This window comes from Ixodes scapularis, unplaced genomic scaffold (genome assembly GCF_016920785.2).
Source record: "Ixodes scapularis isolate PalLabHiFi unplaced genomic scaffold, ASM1692078v2 PGA_scaffold44__24_contigs__length_19508400, whole genome shotgun sequence".
NCBI classification, from domain to species: Eukaryota; Metazoa; Arthropoda; class Arachnida; order Ixodida; family Ixodidae; genus Ixodes; species Ixodes scapularis.
Window position 1 is genome coordinate 4,661,855 of NW_024609873.1, and position 22,694 is coordinate 4,684,548.

Here is a 22,694-nt window from a genome sequence, read left to right on the forward strand (position 1 = left end):
TATAAAGCGCATTCGCTGTATTTATATTTCATTTCGAAATACCTATTCTATGATTTTTTGCACTGCAATTAATTCCTTAGCTCAAAAGCACAACTACAATTCAGCTTTTAATACAGCGACGCAAAGTTGTACCAATCACGGGTATTTTAGGCGACCTACCAGACTTCGTGACAACCTTTCGATTTAGGTAAAATATATGTGGTAGAGGTAAACAAACGGATTTTGAGTAGCAAAAACACAACGTTCTGTATGTTAATCTAGATTTTATTTTACTGTTGCGTCGAAATTAAATACCGCAATTTCTTATTTTCGACACTGAAAATGAAAGTGGATAGTAAGAACGATAAACAAGCTATATAGTTGCACGTTTCATGGCAGAAATAGTGCCAATTCCCAAAACAATGCGCAAAATATATTCTCGATTTAGCAGTTCAAACCAGTTCGAACTGTTATTTTTGCACCCCGAAACTGAACCGAAAGTTGTGAACCCAAAATTGAACCGAACTGATAAAAATTTCGGTTCGACACTCTGTCCCCACTTCTGCCCGTTTCGATCTAGATGAGCATCGTACCGGCATGCGGTCGTGTATCACTATTGCGTGGTGCACAATAAAGACTCCAGGCTCGCGGTTGTACTGCACTGGCTAAATTGCTCATCTACAGCTGAGAGACAAGTTGCCCATTGGGGCTGACTAGCTTCCAGCTGCATAAACATACACACAATACAATTGCAATTACTAGATAATTTCCACCAGTCTTCCAAGCTCCTCTTTGTTATTAAAATGCACCTATCATCCATTCTTTCATTTTCCTCTGCAAACCTTAGCACTCCGGCTAAATCCGTCGCCCCCTCCGGGAGGGCAGGAGCAAGCTCTGTGCATCTCACCACCACGACTGTGTTCCAAAATTTACTCGATATGACTCAGGAGTAAAGGTTTCTTACCGTGGCATTGCAAAGCTTACTCGCGCTTACTCGATGACGTCAGAACTCACGTTCCAGAAGCGGCTTGTTTACTCCGAAGTAATTACTCACGCTACCCATCGTCTGCTTTCTGCACCGACAGCCGTCAAAGCTTGTCTTCGTTGGTTTGGGGGCAAATAACAAAGAATGAGGTGCAGCCATTTATGTGTGGATATTGCAATTTGCTGTTTCCAATGCAGGAATTGACTGCACCACGTCCAGACCGTGCACTTTCCCCAGGAACGTATACTTGTTATTATCAGACTGCGAGCGTGAACAGTAGCTTCTCCGCATCCTCGTCCTCGGCGTTGGAAGGAACTCTGTACTCCTACGTTAAAGGATGAAAATGTTCCAACACAGTAGAGGATATGGAAGGTTTTTATTTTTTATTTTTATTTCCAGAGTTTGCGTAATGAGGATAACGCTTGAAAAGCAGTGAAGGCATCAAAGAATTCATGCATATGATCAGTCAACAACTGCACCACATCTCCTTTCCCAAGAAATTGCTTATAGCGGTTTTGAAGTTCTCTCTTTGATTTTGTAATCATAGTCACGTCAAAGCGAACGTAAGTTACATATCACTGCTGAGAGAGCCCCAAGCGCTCTACCGCGACACCGTGTGGATGTAATTTCTGTAAAATGTAATCGGTGCAAATTACGATGCGTGGAACAAAATTCGTTTAGGGCACCAGGACTAAACTTACAGAGGTCACGCCGATTAATAAAAACAAAATTTTGTATGTCTATCTGAAAGGAAAAAGTAATTTTGATCTTAATATGCAGCCCAAAAGGAACGTGAGCAAAAGGATCGAGCTGGTGGAGCCACCTCTAAGAGCACCACATCGTCACTGTCAAAGAAAAACTTCGAAGCTGTTAACATTATTGTCTCTTCGAGTGGTTTCTCCATGATCAAAAGAGATTGTTCGCTATTTCCCGTCATCGCCGCTATGTTTTTGTTCTGGCCGTAGCACAAAGCGAAGCCAACCGGCGTAGTATCCAGGTGATTATCTTGGTCGTTCCAAAATCAAGTAGCGGATCATTTACTCACGATGTCACGTGGTATTACCCACTGACATAGGAGACATTTGGAAGATAGCCCACATGTTCTATGCGGAGAGCAAGTTTGTCTGCTTTTTTTGCTGGGGTTGTGGTGACGTCAGTAAGACGTCGAGCTCTGATTGGCTCTGATTGAAGGATAGTGGGTAGACCTCAAAGAAACCTGCCTTGAGGTCTACCCACTATCTTTCAATCAGAACGAATCAGAGCTCAGCGTCCTGACGTCACCACAATCCCTGCGAAAGAAGCAGACAAACTTGTGCTCTGCATTGTTTCGTCTTCCTCATGGCATACGGCACACCATGTGTCCATTTCCTCATACTTCGACCTATATGTCCTTGTCCTTAATACTCCTGATCTAGCCCCAAACACAACGAGGCTCCCCGTGAATTCTCACATCCATGATCCTTCCTTGTTTCCTGTTTTCGCCCCCATACATGGCTTGCACATGACGTCATCCAAAGAGCGCTCCGATGACCACCAGAGAAGAGAAGAAGAAGGAGTTTCTCTCTTACCAGAATCCTCTTTTGTGCCTCCCGGATTTGCACAGATGTCGCTTTTCTCCTCCCAGAAGATTATAGATGATAAACCAGTCACTCAAAATTCTTATAAAAGCAGCTTCCCTCTCCTCTTCTTACAAGGTGGTCAAAAGTATGCGATGTAATGTCAATACAAGCCATGTATTCATAGAGCTGATTTTCCCTGCTTTCCTCCCGCATCTCTCTCTCGGCTTCTTTTACTTTCTCTTTGAGAGAGTTTTAGTCTGCTCCGTCCCAACACTTGACTGTTGGTATTTAAATTTCAGTTATTGGGTTCGGTTTGCCCATTTAGTGTTCAGGCTTTTCATGTATAAATGCTTATATTCCTTTCTCACCCATCGTGCCTCCTAAATTGTTTCTAGCCTATGTTTAAATTTCAACTTACTGATCGCCTCTCTAGCCTCGAAAGATGCCCAGCCCAGGTCTCCCTGCACTCCTTCATTTTAGGTATTCCCATGTATCTCCAGTGCCAGTCTGCCCATGCTCCTCTGCCGGGTTTAGGGGTTAGAAGCGCTAAAAAACGACGGACGAGTAGGAGAGACACACACCACAGAGCGCTCTGTGGTGTGTGTCTCTCCTACTCGTCCGTCGTTTTTAAGCGCTTCTAACCCCTAAACATGTTCAACCAACTAGCCCAAATCCAAACCCTTCTGCAATACCTCTGCCGGGTCTCCAGCCCGACTGAACCACAGATTTCATGCATAATACCGCATTGCCAAAGGACAGCCCCGGCATCATGACTCCTTTCCATATTCTCCTAACAATTTCATATCTGTTGTGATTCCAGAGTGTTTAATGCTTCATAATTGCGGTATTCCTTTTTCTTTTCTTTAGCATATTTTCTTCCTGTTCTTCTACGTAATGTTTTCCCCTGGACATTTATACTTCTCTACATGTTCTATCAAAACGTCTGAAATTTCCAGTGGGTCCCCCTTCTCAACGTTATAAACCATTACTCCCAACTTGCCACTACTGAATTTTAGGCCCAGGGCATCTTCTTCATTTCCACAGACCTTAATCAGCTCCTTTAACCTATATCGGCTATCTGTTAACAGTACACTGGCTCTGCGTAGAACATTCCTAGTATAAGTTGGCTTACTTATTTCCATCTGGATGGACCACCAATGTTGCTTGACTGACTTCTGAAAATGGTTAATTACGAAGCCTTGTCCAATACCTGGTTAACGCAGTGGATTGCGTTCATGTCCAGTTTTGCTTTGCTGCCATCATACCATCACACATGATATCCATTCAATGTTGCCCATGAAATGTGTACTTGCTCTGCTCTTGTTTTGCCACGAACATGAAAAATCTGCTTTTTGGTTCCCGTGGGGAGGTTGATGTCACAGAATACCACCTGTTCTCTTTCTTTTCCAGGGAAGGGCAACGTCAAAGGGTATTTTGCATGATGCGGTTTTGTAACGGAGGGAATGCCAATGTAACAAGGATAAACCAGCTGTGTCTGTCTGTAGCCCGACAGTTACCATGCATGTTTTGCGATTCAAGTGTAGTTTGGAACGGCTGCATTCTTGCTGAATTCCCGCTAAATTGGGTGGGGAAATTTTCCACTGCAGTATTTTCTTGTGTATAGGTCGCGTCTTCCAACCAAAACATTTTCGTCCACAAGTCCGAAACAAAAGTAAGACAAATACTTTTTTTTTCTATAGGTATGGACGTTATCTGCAGAAATATGCCAGGGAAGTCTGATTTCTCCTTTGATTTTCTGATGAGAATATTGAAACTTGCTCTCGCCTGCACATATATTACAAGTGTGATAGAAATATGCAAGCTTTTCGGTGAGGTTTTTCCACACCGATCATACAAATATATTTGCAACTTTTGCTATCTATAGGTGCACTAGTTTTTATCAAAATGACTGTCGTCTGGATGATCATCATAGAACAGCAGTATGAGGTTGGGACTGAGAAGTGAAAGTAATTCTAAATTTGGGAAATACAGGCGATATGGGAGCCGTACGTCATACCTCCTCGTCAAGAAGTAGGGTTGCCACCTGCCCGGTTTTTGACTGGCCCGGCCAGTTTCTTAGACAGCAGGCTGGTTCCCGGTCTGTACGTAAGACCGGCCGTCATTGGCCAATTTTCTGACAACCATCGAAGCGCGATTGCTTTTAGCTTATTTTTCTGGCATTTTTTTAAGCGACAATTCAATAACTACGTCGATAAATATTTGTTGATGAAAAAAAAAGTATAAAATTACACAAACACCGTGAGGACACGTGATTAGAGAAAGTATGCGGGTGAGCGCGGCAGGAGAACTCCCCGAGACAGGGGGGGGGAAGAGGGGTACAGTCAACAAAAACCGAAACGACCACCGGGAACGCGGTGGAAAGAAAATGAGGGAAAGCGAGAACAAGCAAGACGCCGGCGGGTGACTCGGCGACAGGCCCTCCCGATAGCTGAGCCTTCTGGGAGGTGTTGTATTTCTTAACGATTGTAGGCATCTTGACAAGGACACAGTGCTTCATCGGTCCACTGTGACGGGCGGCGTATGCACTTTCCCCAAGCTTTCCCCTTTCACTACACATGGTGTAATATTGTTGTTGTTACTTTAGATCTTCGTTGTTTTTTCCCCTCCCTTTTCATTCTCCATTTAATTGTTTAAGTGTCAAGACCAGAGAAACGCGCCGACGATGTCTAGGAAGAGCTGAGCGTCTCTCGCAGCTGTTGTTACTTTGTTGGCAGCCTGTGTCTCAAAAGTAACCTTTCCTTCCCTTCAGACCTCCATAGTTGTTTTTCTTTGATTCTCGCTATTCGTTCCCCTTCGGAAAGCTTCGCGCAAGCATAAGAGGATATTCAAAGTTAATTGCTCGAGTGCCAAGCCCGACACGCACCGACGATGTCTAGGAAGGGATGCGCGGCTCTCGCAGCTGGGGTTACTTGGTGGCGTGCGTGCCAACCAGCAGACTAGTTGGTTCTCCATGCATCTGCTGTGCACGGCAAGTTAGTTAGAAATGTCTTTATTTTTCAGTAAAAAGGCTATATAGTTGCACATAGTATTGAGCTCAGCGCTGTGTATTTCTGTACATGTACATTAAATTAATTCCTCTCTAGGAAATCATTCGTTACAATAAATTGCACTGCCTGTCAAAGACGAACATGGCATCCTTCTTTCAACACAAATTCAATCTCCTAGAATTAAAAATTTACCCCCCCCCCCTTCCCCCCCTGTCAAAGGGTAGGTTGTTTTTTTTTTCGGCGAAAGGTGGCAACCCTATTAGGAAGGTGTAAGCAAGCACCTTTCATCTCAAGCCAACCATCCAGGAACTAGGGAGCGCAATCCTCACCACGGTCCAAAATTTCTCTTTCAAAGGAAGACTGATTCGCCGCGACTGCAAACAACAGTTCTGAAGTAGAGGTCCCACGCCCGTCGTCTGCCGCCATCGCCATCAAGCAACGCGAGTTCCACGATATGCGATACGACGCCATGTTGAGAATTACGCAGTGATTGAACAGAATGCTTCCGATTGTCTGTGCAACTTTTTTTTTTTCAATCAACATATTTAGAGTTTGTTAGAGGCCCAAAAAATAGGTTTCATATTTTTTCTTTCTATTTTTAATACTGAGTGTGTGCCTTCAATGACAGACGACTTTGATTATACTTGATGGTTGTGTCTAAACCGCAGAAAACGGCACGTGACCATAGAGAAGAGAATGAGCGCAACTGAAACAGGCCAGTTCTCGATCGCCGGTTTTCGGGCGGAAAGAAACCGAATTTCGAGCCGCAAATTGTGTTCTGGGTAGTTGGGCTCTCATATGTCACAAACAAATTAAATCTTGGCCAGCATAGATACCCTGTCAGTGTAACTACTATTGGCACACATTTGGACAAACGTGACAGAATATTTTCACGAGGAATTCAATGCATAAAAATGCAATATATTGCAATTTACCATCGTTATTGCTCGGATAACATAAAAAGGCGGTCTTGTTGCCCCGTAAATCTGCCTCAATGATGGTCCATTTGCAGGGTGACCAGATGTCACGTATTGGGTGGGACAGTCCCGTTTTAGAGGTTCATTTACATTGTCTGGTGATTTTGCCTCGAAAAAGCCTCATGTCCCATTTTTGCAGGGACGTCCAGTTGAGAAATTAGTACTAAGCGAATAGAAGGAAGCAGAAAAAATATTTATTGCCTAGACATAATTTTATTAAAATAAACATACTATGAAAATATTACCTGCCATACAGCATGCTTTTGAGCTCTTTCTCTCGTTACATCTGCCGGACTTTTCTTGCAGTACTACTGAATTTGACATGTTAGTCATGGTAACAACGAAACAGTGATGGGAGTCACTTGTCAGACTCTGGAACAATGTGTGTTTGTATGCTCAAATGGCTAGTAGCACAGTTTGTTTTAGCTCACCCCCAAACCCGAGTGTCCCGTTTTCTGCTTCAAGGATTGTGGTGACAATAAACATTTGCAACATTTTCAACGAAATCTGTGGCAGCAGTGGTCAATTATGCCACTACGAGTTCGAGAATCAAATCCCCCGATGGAATTAAAGAATTATATAGCAAAACAGTGAATGTGTTTTCTCAGTGTTGCACTTTCTAAAGGAGAAATTTGCTTTATTTATTAGACTAAATCAACTGTGGTAAGGCGGGGAATAATTGAATCTCCCCTCCAGCGTTCGCTCGGCTAAAGCGGAGAGAGGTGAGAGGGGCTTCCCCTTAACTCTTCAAGATCCACAACAATTCTTGCAGATGGAAGAGTCACGAACGAAAGGGTGACGTCAAGCCTGGCATCTGATATCAGGGCAAAACATTTCGCAACAGAAATAGTCAGCCCCTTGGGCTCCGGATAAGATAGCGAGCGTAATTCTAGAGCCCTGCCGGCGAGCCAAAACATCCAGACTGCGACGCTTCTGCGGCCCAAATACTGAAGGACCTACACGGCGAACGAAAACGCGAGCAGCTTCAAGGAAAGACCCGCTGGATCAGTGATATGGCTGGATCAAGCGAGCACCGGGGTCAAAAGATTGCAGAAGAAAGAAAGAAATCGCCGGGAGGAATTTTGTTTTTACCCGTTCGCAGCTACCGCTGGTCGTCTCCTAGTCGTCGTACGCAGCCCATCTGGCGTTCGTGTCGGCCTATGTAGTGCGCACTGGATTTCAAAGAAAAACGCCGGTAGTGCCAGCTGCACGCAAAGGGCAAATACTCACAGAAAGCACGTTGTGTTAGAACGGCACTTGGATGTGGCACGTCAGTGACAGGAAGACGCCGTTTCGATTCCAAGGCGCAGCTACCGTTACCCAACGAAGAAAAGCGAAGACCGCGAAGGAAAAAACCACGGACCTTCCTTGCTTCGTATACACTTCCGCGACGATTTGGACGAGGCCGCCCAACGCAGCGCAGCTGACTCGAACGCTGCTCGACACAGACAACTCCACTCGGTTCCGCGGTTCGGCCTGTTTTGCGTCAAGCAGAAACCGCAAAAACGGGGCATAAATGTAAATGGAGAGATATATTTTGTTGGGCGGCAGCTTGCGCCACCTCGCCATTATGCATTCTATTTTTCTGCACATTGCAACTTTAAATGTTTTTTTTATTTTTTTTATTACAAGGATAATAAAAGAGTACCTTCCTTGTTCAGCTGATTCGGCTGATTCCAACCGTGATGAAAAAAAAAAAACAACGCGTAATAATTAGTGAGAATACGTTTTCTAGTTTTGTATTATGCGCCTCTTGTTTTGATAAAATGGAAACTTGGGCGAGCATGATCAATCACACACACTGACACACAAAAGGACAAACACACGCGCAGACATACAACTCGTTTTGTGTTTTGTTACTTCATTGGGTTGAGTCTCCCAATCTTCATGACCAGCAAAATAGCATGAATACCCTTGCTTTGACTTCTCACCCACAGGCATTTCTGAATCAAAGGAGGACAGAAGTAACGGTTTTCTGGAAACATCTCTAACAAGAGATGTTTGCAGAAAACATCTCTAACGAGAGTTTGTTTCCCGACATTTCCCTTATGAAATTAACTAAAGAAGTTTGCACCTCGGTGAAAGTCGAGCTCCGCAAAGCTGCCCTCCTGTGTACACGTTAAATTTCTTTACAAACTGGAGTGCAGCCAAGTGCAGTGGACGCTACATGCATTCCTATCCAATCCAGCGCTGCGAACAAATCATCTCGACGATCACGTGACACTCACATGACATTGGATTGGCGCTGATATCTTGTACGGCTTGTAGTTAAACGGTTAAACGTTCGGCAGCCCTCTGCCTGGTTAGGAGTAGACATGATGTGAAAAGTAGGGACTCCAACCAAAAATTTAGTAAACATTTACCCGACGTTTCGGGACCAGTTCGGTCCCTTGTTCAAGGGTGAGTGAACCCGTGAACAAGGAACCAGTTCCCTCCCTTGTTCACGGGTAAGTGAGGTCACTCACCCGTGAACAAGGGACCGAACTGGTCCCGAAACGTCGGGTAAATGTTTATTAAATTTTGGTTAGAGTCCCTATTTTTCGCTTCAGGGCTTGTAGTGTCTAGAGTAGTGTCGTCATTGCGTATGGTGTGAGTAGCGTCACTAAATAAAGCTATAAATAAAGCTCAGAGCCGTGATAAAGCCGATAAAGCTTAGTGACTCTAGTTGTGAGAAGCTGCCAAAGGGTTGAAAGCTGCAAGACTACACGCTTGCGGTCATAGCCGTCATAGCTTGCGGTGACGCGGTCAGGAGTGTCGCCCTGGGCCTGACCAGCCTCAACTCAAGTGAGCAACGAGTTCGTTGGACGTGATGCCGTTGATGCCGTCTCGGCGTCTTGGCGCTCGGGTCAACGCCGTAAACACCTTAAAAAAAAAAAAAATAGAAAAGCTTTTTCGGATGATTTTGAAAGAGTACGGTCAACACAAAGCGATCATTGGCCCCTTTGTCCATTCCTCTTTGGTGAAGAAAGACGCCTACGGAGTGACTTGGTGCGAAAATACTCAAAAATCCGGGGAAAGAGGAAAAAATAATGGCACCGAATAGTGCATCCAGCTGGAGCATGGGTTCTACGGTCCCTAGTCCAAAGTGCGAACTACAATTTTCTGTATTTCGCGAGCTTTTAGCGAAAATAAACATAAGGTCTGGCAACTACGGTAAATTATTTCCCATGGTGCTTTGCGCAACACATGGTCGCCATTTTTCTCTAGAAGTGGGTTAGGTAAAGTAACACGACGGAGCTCCCAACGTTTGATTGCTTTTTCGAATGTTTAACGCCAGTTCTGAGGCATGCTGGTTGCCTACGATGGACGTTAATAATTATGACCGTTGTAAAGCGTGAAGTAATTCGTCCGAGGTAGGATTTGTGAAATATCCACTCGGAGGCGAAAAAAGAAAAGAAACACTCCCTCTGTCGGGAGCTAATCATGGCCGACAAAATCTGCGGTGATGGCATTGGGAACAGTACCGGAAGATTGTACGGCGCCGAAGTCGAGCTAATAACGCCGAACACAATGTACGGCAGCAGCCCGGGCGAGCCCAGGACGCCCGTGCAGCCCGTCGACTCGGGGGGCCCCAAAAAGAAGCCGACGTCCTTTCAAATCACCAGTGTCACGGTGCAGGGCTCCCGGCTGAGCAACGACGGAGGCGATGAAAGTGCCGACGACCTGGACGAGAGCCACACGGAGGACCTGAGCTCGGACGTGCTCGACGTGTCCAAGAACGCCGACCAGCTGTCGCCGACCGACGAGAACGGAGCGGCCGATGAGCCCCCCGCCGCCGCCGGTGCGCCGACGGCCGGCGACGCGTCATCGGGCGTCCCATCGCTGCCACCGCCGACGGCCGCGACGACGGTCGGTGCAGCGCTGACCATCGTGGCGGGGACGCCTGCCAGCGCCGCGCCCGAGGTGCCCGTAAGCCCGGACCACTGGCAGCGGCGCTTCAAAGTGGTTAAGATCGTGAGTTCGGAACCGTTCGGTCGCGGACGTTGGCTGTGCATGGACTTTGTGGACCCGCCGGCCATGCAAGGCGACGCCAAGCCCGGCGATGAGCGCGAAAGCGCGGCGGCGGGCGGCGCCGACCTGCCACCGGCCGCGTCCAACGAGGCTGTGGCCCACGTGTACGAGATTCCCGTCGGGCAGACGTTCCCGGCCAACAGCCAACAGGGCGGGCCCCTGTACGGCATCATCTTGCCGGTGTCGTCGAGCGCCCAGGGCCCGCCGCTGGGCGTGCTCCAGCCCATTACCGAGCAGCCCGTCGTCACCGACGCCCCGGGCCCCGGCGAGGCGGACCCCGCCGAACCCGTGCCCGAGAACAAGTCGACCGCCGAGGAGGACTCCGAGAGGTGGGTGCCCTCGCGGCCGCCATTCGCGGGCGCCGACCTTTGCTCGGAGGGGCTGTCAGTCCGGCGTGCGCAACCCAGAAGGTGTCACGCACCGACCACCGCCTTGACTCTCCCGCGGGCTTTCTTTCTACATGTCGGTTACGCTCTGGCGCTGTCGTCTGGCAGCCCCTTCGCGACGAAGTCGGCACCACTGGCTCTCTCAGAGGCCAGGTTTTGAACTGCAGTGCTTTTCGAGTTCAAATGAGAAGCCACAGTCTTGCCAGCAGGTGTACGCTCTGTCTGAACCCTTGGACCATGCACTGCTGGGAGTGTCTTGGCAGTGCCCGTGTGTTAGATGCCCGTGGCTGGTTCCCGCGTGGCGGCGAGCCCGCTTCTTTACGCTGGGTTCTTAACTGCACGCTTGGCTCTGCTTCCGAGGAGAGGTGGTTGCATGCTGAGCTGTGGGACGGGCGAGGCATTCTCGCCAGACTGCTGTTGGGCACACGCCGGGAGTCTGGTTGCAAAGCATGGTCTCTGAGCATGAAGTTTCGTCTGGGAGCGTTGACTGCGTAGACCGGGAAGTGTCTTCTGGCATTAGCTGTGCCAGGTTTGTCCACCGATCTTCCGGAGGGGGCTGCACCTTCCAAGAGGAGATGTGCCATGGAGGTGGCCATTGTGTTCCCTCCAATGGTACTTTTTCACTGTTTGTCGGGTTCTTTTGCTCCCTTTGGACTTGCAGATATGCGAGACTCCTTGACCTTTGGGATTGCGCAACTTGTTTGCCTGTACATTGGGGTTCCCTCTAAACCTTTGCATCTTCGTCTATGACTTCTTCCCTGAAATGTGGTGTTTGGGCACAAATAACAAGAGATACTTAGGAAGGTAACGTCATATGTCTGCACCAGTGTTCCAGTATGTCTGTTACATATGCTGATAAAGCAACTTTATTCAAATGCAAAATAACACGCGACACTTGAAAACGAGGCTAGTTATAATTACCGTGGAAAGCTTCCATGTCTGTCAGAGTGCAGCACTTGGCAGGGTGGGTTGACGGCTCGCGGGTCATCCAACTAAGAGTTCTTGCCGATTCCACATTGAAGGGGGGGGGGGGGGGGGGATAATTTGTTTCGACAAGGTTCTGCTCTGTGGCAATGTTGCTCTATAAGACTAAAGTATTTTTCGTTATAAAATTGGAACTGCGCGAGCTGCATTCATCTCATTTTATTTGTTGGTTTGCAATGCCTCATTAGGCTTGAGGAGTGTGAGAAGCTTCTGGAGGTTGGTAGTGGCAGGTTCACACCAGATTACCAGGTGGATGCCACTTCTGGGTAGCTGGAAAAGGTAATAGCGTCTTGGCAATTTTTGGTGTTGCACTCGCACGCTTACATGCAGTTGAATTTGAACACTGGGATACGGTGCAGGAGTCATGCCTCTCGAGTAACGTCTTTCCCTCCAGTCAGAACGTAGCAGCGAGCTCTTCGTTTGTGGATTGTGTCACTCACTGACCGCTTTGTGGACCGCATTGCTGTGCATACCAACATTGCTAAATCAAAGTCAGTTGACAAGCTACCTAGAATGCCTGATGCCTTCTTGTGGTGCTTGCTACACTATCAGCCCGCCCTATGGACAGAAGCGGCAGAACCGGTGGAATGTTGAATTCACATTGCCTGCGGTGGAAAGTGATTATATTGCACCTTTTATGGTAACCATAATTTCCACAAACGTTTGCGTTAAAAGAGCGTCGTAAGAAAGCGGCCCTGCTCCGTTGCTCATGAAGGCGTTGCCGCTGGTGGTGCTAGAGTCACTGAATGTTCCCAGAGTGCCGAAATTCCCAAGCTTAGCTTCAGAACAGAGTCGTGGCACAGTAGTCAGATACCCAACATGGCCCTGCCCTTCACAGTCGAAGCAAAGCGTGTCAAGTGTAGTGTTCATTCTCGTATGAGCTCCTCAATCCACGTTCCTGGCCTGTGGCGATGCTGGTTTGTTTTTATTAAAGTTCTTTCCTTTATTCCGAGCGGTGCGTGACTTGCTCCTTGCTGTCTCGTCTCTCTCCCTTGCCGGTAAACATATTGAAGTCAAGTATTGGGTTTAGCATTTAAGGTGCAGAGTTTGAAACACAGCACCAGTGCAACCGGAGCGAGCGAACGAGCTGACAATCTTCTTTGACAATCTAGGTTGGCGGCTACTTGATATAAATCAATGCACCTTCCGTTCGGTCTTAACTCATTATTGCCCAGAGCTCCCCTCCCTTATGTACCCACCGTAGCCGTCGTAACGCGGAAACGCTTCATATCCATTTTTTGTTGTTTTGGGCCTATTTCCAAAATGGCCGCCTGATAACTTCCACCACGGGTTAATTCAGCCAATGAGAGCTGGATTCTGCAGGAATTGACTTCCATCAAGCGGACTGAATGGAATTTGGTTCTCTGAGAACATTCAGTGACTCTAGGTGGCACTAGAAACACCATCTGCCTGCACCTGCTTGTACGCGGGCAACGAGAAAGAACCGTTTTCAAATGGCGCTCTTCCGTGAAGCTTGTCAACTGATTATCGGATGGATGTGTTTGAACCTTTTTAATTCGGCAGCATCTGGTGCCACCTAGCCAAAGCTTTTGATTCCAACAATTAACTAGTTACTGTCATGCCCATTGCCCTCTGGTGACAGAAGGGCCAAGCTAATAGGTTTTTGTGCGGTGAAGTCGTTGGCATTTGCATGTGAACTTGAGTCTTCCAATGAGTCTTCCGAATTTTTGTTATTGTGATGTATGGAGAGAGCATTGAAAGAGCAACGAGTTGTCGCACTCTACGTCCGTCATAGACGATGCTTGGCAAATGCACTACCCGCGCATGCCTAATGCATGAGAAGTCCTACGGCCGAGATTTTCCTGAAGTACTCTGAGTGCAAAGCAGCAGGTAAAGTTAAAATCTCATTTCCTTGTTTAGTATTCAATGCCATTCGTTCGGAAAGCAGCATACCTTACAAAATGTCCAACACGAGGTGTATTTGCCCACAAAAGTATTCTTGATTGCGCCCATTTCCTGTGGCATGATTCTGCACCGTCGGCACCAGTTTTATTTCATCATTCGCAGCAGCTAGGCCAGCGACATTGTTTCATTGAATCGCCGCCATCGGCAGCGGCGCATTTGTTTTCCTACAACTTACCCGTCAAGGCGACAAAGATTCACCGAACGACTCCACGAGATGTCTGCCTATCGTTGAATTGAGCTCGTGCTACCAAACCGATACCATCAAACCTCCGTCCTGTTGGTCTGCTCCTGTTGGTCTGCTCTCCTATCTCTGTCGGTCGCCACCGCTGCAGGAATTCCTGCTCTCTGGTCACTTCCGATTAGAAGCAACCAAAGAGGCACGAGCCAGTGGCATGACGTAGGGATGAGTGGACCCGTAATCAACTAGCATGCGAGCGTCGCCGACAATTTCTGAAGCATTGTCATTGTGTCTGGATGCCCCAAAGTATGACCTACTTGCCACTGCCGTGTGAACCACCCTGAATGTTGTCTTAATTCAGAGACTCCCTCGGATCTTTCCACCGTTGACACTCCTCGAAACGTAAAAGTGATCGTGAAACGATTTGCACGCTTGGGCTACACTCCGTCGCAACATAACCTGACTGATGGCAAAACTCGGGTCCAAGTGAACAAGTAAGAATTTCGGTGTGAGGGACTCGAATCATTACCCCAACGAGGAGCTGTTTGGAAGCAAAATTTCTTTAATAATGGGAATGGGATCAATAGATTTGTTTTTACATGAACTGGTAGTTGATCTGTGATGTCGGTTGGGCATATATTCCATAAGTAACAGGCTGAAACTTAGATGCAGGTTCTTTAATGATTCTTAAAGTGCACACTGTAGGCGAGCAGCACTTCCTGTAATATATTTATGTAAAGCGTGACCTTGTTTGCCGGATTAATCTGCCATTTACTTTTGGTGAACATCCATTTATGCATAAAGCCATCTATTTCGTTCACCTAAACGCTGATGTCAAGAAGGCTTTATGAATTTTCTTCAGAGTATGAAAATAGGTTTCTGAGGTATTAGGTCCCGTTTCATTGTCTCCAAAGCAGCAATGTTCTCAGCCTCCATAAATGGTATGAAGCAATGCAGTAAATTAACCTTTGCAAGTGTGGCACGTGACAAAAATGCGGCTTGAACCTCATTTTAACAATGACCTTAGAAGGTAGTGGAAAGGAATTATAATATTGGCGGTTTTAGAATATTCCTGGATTATCCGAATAATAGTCAGGAGTTCACGGTTCAACGAAAAACTTGGTAGGCCCCCTTTATGGTCGTGCAACTCCAGGCTTTGCATTCCTTTCCGAATAAAAAGGCCAACTCTTCAGGGTGGTGAATTCCTTGACCTACGCATATTCCAGTTCTCATTAGGCGGCCTTAAGATGGCAGAAGGTTTCCGTAAACTTGAACTTCTTTAAATCTTTCTCTGCCAGATTAGCACAAAGGATCTGCTGGTAATATTTTATAGTGTTTTCTTGTCATGCCATGTGCTCCTTTCCTTTGGCCGTATATTGACAGGTACTGCATTTATGCCTTCTAATATAATAGTCGCTCGAGGGACCTATAGCATTCTGAAATAAATAAGAAAAAATACAGGAAGTCCTTTGATGTTTCGCCTACCACGGAGGGAGCAAAAATCTTCTGGGGGCGCAATCTCGGGAGGAAATAGGGTCCACATCGAACTCGCACGACAACCTGCGACTTTATTAGCAGTTTTCTCTAGAGAAGAAAATGTTTTTACATCTTATGCTAACTTTTTCACCTATTGTTGGTGGATCTCTGTTCTTAATGAGATTTCAGTAATGAATCGGGCTTCAGCATGGTAGTGCAACGTAGCTCGGAGTAGCCGGTAATATATTCATCTTGCACACTCATTCGAACTTAGCAACAAGGGCTGTTACTAAGTTTGAATGATTTATGGAGAAATGCAGCTGTGATTAACACACTAATCGTGAGTGTCACACGTGTGGCCCTTTTAATATTTTAATACTATAAAGTCTGATCACGAGTCTGACTCGTGTATTTTTTTTGTTTTGGACCTTGTTTTGTGCATTCTCTGGCAGGTGGCAGCACTGCCACTCGTATTGTTCTGTCCCTTTCGGGCCCCGTAGTTGTTTGTTTTCCGTTTCCATTAAAATAAAATCATTATCAAAGAAAAAAAAAATAAATAAAAGAACTTCTCTAAATCCATGAAGAGTGACACTACGTCCAATCGGGAAGGACTGTTTTAGCTGATGAAAACACACAGCTGCTCTTCCTTGAAAGTGACAAATGCTTTGCCCTTTCTGATGACAAGCCTTGGCACTTTTCCGACGAGACGCAATCCGGCCATAGTTTGACGGACAATGCCAATGTGCGGCTTACTGCAGCAGTAGAAGGGATGGCGTTGAGAAGCGAGATCAGGTGAGGGCTGGCTTTCTGCCAATGCTCAAGCATGTGGAAGGCTACCATATTATTTTTTTAATTTTTTTTGCATTACGAACGTCGTTTTGTTCAATTCCCGCATAATTTACGGTGAGCCGAGTGGAGAGTGAGAATTATGGACAGACTACAGGAACAATAGTTCTGCATTGTCATTGATCGGTGAACTCATTAGTGGTACACTACATTTTATGCTTTATCTCGCGGTAATGGTAGCAGAATAAAGAACGATGCCACCCCTAGAAACAGCAACAGGTTATTTACAAAAGCTGTCTCATCACCGGGGTGTGAGGCGGCTCTTGCAGTGTCCCAGCGGCACATGCTTGCTACCTCGGCAAGCAAAAGAAGCATGTGCCAATTGCACCAGCAGCCAACTGAGGCCATTTTGTGAAACGGTGTACGGGCAAGAGCCGGAGAAGTGCGAGGGCCACTGTGACACAGTCGATTGTTTGCTGATCCATGCAGCGGAGTGCTGGCATTTGACAGCTGAACTCTTGGTACAGTTGTTTACTGTTGTTCTGCTTGTTTATAACTATTTACCATATGTACATTCGGAGAAATGGTAGATCTGTTTTTGCTGCGGGGTGCGTGACCACGCATAGGGCAGAAGTGCAGGTATATTCCACTTTGATTAACTTCTTCTTTCTCATGGATCCGAGCCCACTGATGAGTTAAGCTAGCCTGCCTTGTCTCAGTTGCTCCACTCATGAATTGGACATTAGCAGCATGCTCGTCAGGAAGTTGAGAGGCCCATGTCATGGGCCAGGCACTATTTTGCGTCGGGTTCAAAAAATGTCGATCCCAAACAACCCCGAGTAATTTTCACCGATTAACGCGATTGTCAACGAATTCCCACCTTCGGTGCTACACGCTATAGTTAGTTGTAACTCGGAAGAACAGGAGAGGAGATCCTTCTCTCCTGTGAAATTTGGGAGTGAATGCTGGAGGGGAGGAGAGTGGACTCCAGCACTTGTTGCGCTAATGTGGAAAGGGGAAAGGGCTCCGTCTCCTGCTCTTCTTGAGTTGCGACACATTATAGTCCAGATACCTGTAAACGGAGGAGACACAGCCCTCGGCCGTTTTCTCGAAGGTGACGCTTTCAAGTCATCTGCCGTTGGAAGTCCGCCAACAACTCTAGATGACAGCACAACCCTGTTAGACTAACTGGACTCCAGTCACCGTTGTCATACTCCAAGCTGCAGACGAGTAGAGAGTAAACTGCCTGCATGCTTCTGCTGGCGTCAGGCCCAATCTGTATAAAACTGTAGACGTATCGGGCGGCATGCCAGTTTTGGTGGGAACGGAAGTTTAAGAATTTAAAATTGCAGAATCATTTTTTAAGCAAAACAGACGGTGATTTCTCGCTAATATGGGTGCCTCACTATACAGGCACTATTTTCGGGGACGAGCTGGGTAAATACGTGCATTTTTATCTCATTGTTATGGACCATTCGCATTGGTAGCTGATTTGTTGGGGAATGGAAGTGTCCACATTAACGAGACATTACTGTAGCCTCTTGGCACCGTTTTCTTTACTGGCTTCTGCACTATACCCTGTTGCAGGTTCCAAAACCCCTCCCTCTTTACACTTTAGCGAGCAAACACTGGCAGAAAGCTGGAGAGGAGGCGAGCCCATTCGCTTCCTCTCCAGCATTCGCTCGCTAAAGTGGAAAGAGTGGAGGGCTTTGCAGGAGGAGCTTGTCCTGCCTTTCCTTAACCCGCAGCAGGATGTGGCATGACTACAGGATGTGGCGAGGCTCAACTGTCGAACTTCCCACGGTTCCACTCGCACCGAGTATAGTGCGGTGTGGCGGATACGGGACCATTGCAGTGGACAGCGAGACTGGCGGCGGGTTATCTCTTGCATAGACAAGCGAGGGCAAGCCATATTTGGCCCCCTGAAATCACTGGCAGAATGAGAAATGTGGGGCACCTCTTTTGGGTGCCTGGCCTTCAGCACAAGCTCATTTCCCTTCTGTTTTATGTACTTTAAACAATTACAAACCTTTTTTTTTTTTTTCCCCTTTGCTGAATGGTGGGTCATACATGGCACGTACCACTAGAGAATATGTGAAGTATTACTGCAATGGTTTTTGCTCAGATTGAATGCAGATCCAGATATAACTCATAGTTATGTAGTAGTGGTAATAAATGTGTTTATTAAGAGTAAAGGAAAACAAAGCTAGCTTGCCTAGAGTCGTCTTGTCTGGCGGGGATGGGGGATGGAAGGTGTGATAAGGGGGGGTGGTGGGGTGAGATTAGATGTGTTGTGTCAGGTTCGCTGACTTGACGTAGGCATGAGCCGAGTCCATGAACTGCTTTCTTTCTTGTGGTTCTTGTCCGGGGGTCACCCAGTCTTCGTATTGTAGAGGTTGTGAATCTTGTCGCATAGGGATTCCGCACAAGTAGCTCCATCCATCCATTCTGTCTACCAGTGACTGCCACATTGTTCCAGTCTTGAGTTTTGCCATTCGCATGGGCTATTTCTGCCATGGTTCAATGCAAATATGAAACATTTTTGCTTATGTTACTTACTCCAGTAATTCAGAAGCTGTCTGTCATTTTCTGATATGGAACATTCTGCTTATGTGACTTACTTCTTAAGAAAGCAGGTCGAAAAGCTGGCAGTTCACGATTCTGCAGATTATCAACAATGCACAAGGGTGTGTGCATTATTAACAATGCACACATCTTTGGTTCTGTTTCATGCAACATGGAGACCCGTCATTGTTTGAAGGATGGCTTCATTCTCGAAAGAGGATATGTTTTTTCAAGAGACGTATCCCCAATGCTGCACCCAGTGTTATATACAGTAGTGAACAAAAAGATATGATATTTCGGTTTTACGTGGGTGACTTTTCTTCGAACTGTGATACAGATATAAAAATTGTAATGGAACACTACATTAACATATTTATAGAGTAGGAACTGATGCTTACTTAAACATGAATCAATCAACTAGACGCCGAGCAATACTTCTGTAAAAGAAACGAAATGTCATATCTTTTTGTTCACTACTGTATATAAAAAGAAATAGAAGTGGTGGCGGCGGTAAACGTGAATTTCTTATTAGTTTTTTATACCGCTGGAAGAATAAAGTTGGTAACTATTATTATAATACTGCCGTTCTCCCCATATCCAAATAAAACTATTTCTTGGAACCAGGATCCCTACGCTGTTCATTTAGGTAGTGTTAAATGAGACAGTGATTGATTACTTGGCATTCAATGAAATGCCATTCTGTAAAATGGTGTTCAATGAAATTCCGTTCGATGAAATGACGTTCAATGAAGCGGCTTCAGAAGAAGTGACAAACACTTGTTTGATAAAACGGCGTTCAATGAAATGTCCGAACCTAAAAATAATTTTATTATGCCTACAATCAGTCGAAGTACACTTGAGCTGCCTCGGAGGCGTAGACTTTGGTGGTGTAGTTGTAGCTTTAAATAAGTGACGTGGTTCAGAAGCTGGATATGCCTAAAGGCAGCATCTAAACGAAAAAGAAGGATCACTTCTTCCTCTGGGTGGAGACTGTACCACGATGTAATTTGCCAAACCGCAAAGCAAAATTCTCCGTCGCATGCCAAGACTGCGATGACACTCTCTGCTTCAACAAAAACAGAACATGTTTTTTTTTTTTTTTTTTTTTTTTAATGGGGTATTTAGGCATTTTATATTTTATGGTACATTGCTTTGGTCAAAACAGCATTATTTGCTGCATTCACGTGACCGAGAAACCCGTTGAAGATGTTTGCTATGCAACGTATAATCAAGATACCTTAATTTAATATGTCTGTTACTTTTAATAAAAATACCACTGCTGCATATTGTGCTGTATATGATACAAACCGATTTTTGAAAGAAAAACAAACAAACAAAAAAAAATCTCGCACCTCCGGGGGATTTTTAGAAAAATATTTTAAGTGCTACTTTTAAGGCCACAACTGCCATGAGTTGCATTTCTTTTTATTAAAGTCATAGAAAAGTCATATGGTAGGGGGTTAAACGAAATTTGTAAACATATACTGAAAAGTAGTCCTTTGTCCTTGGCCGTTTGAGGGTAAGATATAATAGTTTCTAGCTAACTTGTTTTATTCAATAATTAACATATACATATTTCTCTAGAAGTGGGAGGGTGATTATTTTGTGTTGCACACTCAATAATGTAATGCAAAAAGTAAATAAGAGCTTTAAAAAATATATATATATATATATATATATAAACGAACATATGCAGATGAATGAACCATACTTAATCCAATAAATCAAAGAATTAAACTTTTCAGGAACCTGCCGAAAGCCAAAATAACGGCGGAGCCAGGTTTCTTTGATTTATTGAATTAAGTATGGTGCATTCATCTGCATATGTTCGTTTATATCCTCCTCGGAGACCACGTACAATGTTGGGAAGTGCCCTTGTTGTGTGTATATATATATATATATAATATATATTCAGGCACGTTTTAGAAAATTAAATGCTTTGTCGAAGAAATGTTTATGCATACTTTCTAAAGTCTGACAGAAGCAGAAATATCAGAAAAGCTTGCTGTCTTACTCTTTAGTAAACATTGAGAATGCAATGTAAAATTATCAGCTATGGTTGGTGACAGGATATGAGGAGCTGGGTGGGAGCAGCTTTCCTTGAACTGTTATTCTGTCACCGACTATGGTTCTAGAGAAAAAAAGCTTGGAACGGACAGCAACATTTATTTTTAATTAACTAATTATATATTCTACACAACTACAGTGACTGGCAGGACGAGAGCGGCAAGGCTTCCTCGTTGCCTTCCACCATGCTCTGATTGCATGTTCGAGGCTCGTGAGACATCATAGTGGTATCGAAAGAAGGAAGCTCGTAATCCGATTTGTAAAAAATTGTTCACCGTTCCTTTGCCCTCTGGTGAGCAAGCTCTGCCCTCTATGATGCGATTGTGCAGGGCCGCCATTTTGAAGCCATGATTGGAAGTGTCGTGACAAAGTTCTGAACCAAAGCATAGGAGTGTAGGTTGTCCATAATTCGTTTCACCTTATGTGCAAGCTAAGCCACAGGCATGGGCACTCCACGAACACTCATTCCCGGCAAGGACTCTAAAATCCCGGAGCTCGTTTTTGTAGCTTGTGCTCAGCTTTCACTTGAAGGGATTCATGGGCTTTGGGGGTAAGGGGGGGGGGGGGGGGGGGGGGGGGGCGGCGAGGAGCATCCACTCTGTCTTTAGTACAGTCATGTTTGCCCGAGATAATGAGCAAACAAGATCAGTGCGTTTGGTGAAGGGCATCTGACTGTTGTTTGGAAAGATGAGAATGGATAGCACTCTTCTAGCTGTAGCTAAGCGAGGGACCCAGACACGTTGGTCCACTCCCCTTCTTTTTTAAGTCGCGCCAGGTGCAAAAACTGGCTGCAACACAAACAAATGCACGTGCTAGAAATGCAATATCACAACGTATTCTTCATGCCTGATTGGATCAGTTGGCAGTAACTCGTGGATACAGACATGCAGGGATGGAACTGCTGCTCCACTGTGCACCTACTAATTACTTTTCACGCACCGCACTGATACAAAAGCGTAAATAAGAGCAAAATTGTGCCAAGGTGTGCCCAAACTAAAATTATAAACAAGCCTCGTCAAAATAACTCGGATCGCAGTTTCTGTTGGCAACATTGACACCGGAACTTCCGGCCCAGATTAAACTTTACCAGTGGATCCGAATCCAAAAATCTGTATCTGGAGGTTCCTGCCGCCAAAGTTAGCCGCTGTTGCTACATGCTTACCGTGCTTTTCTGAAGCCCTGGAGTCAGTTCATCTGAAGATCCGAAAAGTGGAATGAAAGTGTGTTAGGGACCCGCGCAGAAAACTTGGGAACAAAGGCGAGCGAGGAGGAAGATGCAAGCTGGTCAGCTCGTGATTGCGCTGATTACGCATTGAAGCTATTTGGCAGTGATATCACGAAAGTGCATTTAGAAGCAGACTCGCTGCAAGCTGTGAAGCCTCATAAAGTTTACACATAATTGCTAGAAGTTGAAAAGCAAGACGACGAGAGGCACAAGAGGAAGAACAGTGATGCAAAGGAAGCGAGTACAAAGAGAGCTGTTCTTCAGGAAAAAGAGCAACAACTTAAACAGCGCATCATCTGTTTGCAGACTATGCTTCAGCATGCGCAATCATTGATTAAGCCAAATCTGAAAAAAGAAAAGGAGATGGAGAAGATTAAGTTTGGACAAGTGCTGTTAGCAGAGACTAATGCGAAATTGGCTCAGAATCTCAAAAAAGTGAAGTGTATCCGTGAGCATTTGACGAAGTTCCAATATATTTAATGTACAAGGATACTTATTATCTTATTTGAGTCATTGAAAATTGAGCTGAACAAGAATGATGAAAATAACCCCTGGACAAAGGACAAACACAAATCTCCAGAC

At 45.6% G+C, this 22,694-nt stretch overlaps 2 protein-coding genes across 4 annotated transcripts in view; one reads left to right on the plus strand and one right to left on the minus strand.

Annotated features, from left to right (window-relative positions):
- Positions 1–8,037, minus strand: part of LOC115314398 (ORM1-like protein 3) — a 32,576-nt gene extending 24,539 nt beyond the window's left edge. Inside the window, exons 1-2 of one of the 3 annotated variants that reach the window (XM_029973455.4) lie at positions 7,739–7,972; positions 7,601–7,680 (exon numbers count right to left, since the gene is read on the minus strand). Coding sequence is in view for 1 of the 3 variants with exons in the window: in XM_029973451.3 (XP_029829311.2) it covers positions 7,872–8,022 (151 nt within the window). In the remaining 2 variants the exon portion in view is untranslated. Of the gene's footprint in view, positions 1–7,600; positions 7,681–7,738 lie in introns of all 3 variants that reach the window. The other 2 variants (XM_029973451.3, XM_029973454.3) reach the window with 2 other exon arrangements.
- Positions 8,038–9,675: 1,638 nt separating this feature from the next.
- Positions 9,676–14,428, plus strand: LOC121837516 (TSC22 domain family protein 2-like). The gene has a single exon (XM_042293118.1). It carries the CDS (start codon positions 9,932–9,934, stop codon positions 11,063–11,065), a length of 1,134 nt encoding a protein of 377 aa, XP_042149052.1. The 5' UTR covers positions 9,676–9,931; the 3' UTR covers positions 11,066–14,428.
- The last annotated feature ends 8,266 nt before the right edge of the window (positions 14,429–22,694 follow it).

Excerpts from the sequence above, each read along its gene's own strand:
- LOC121837516 (XM_042293118.1), top strand. The coding sequence starts at position 9,932 with ATGGCCGACAAAATCTGCGGTGATGGCATTGGGAACAGTACCGGAAGA.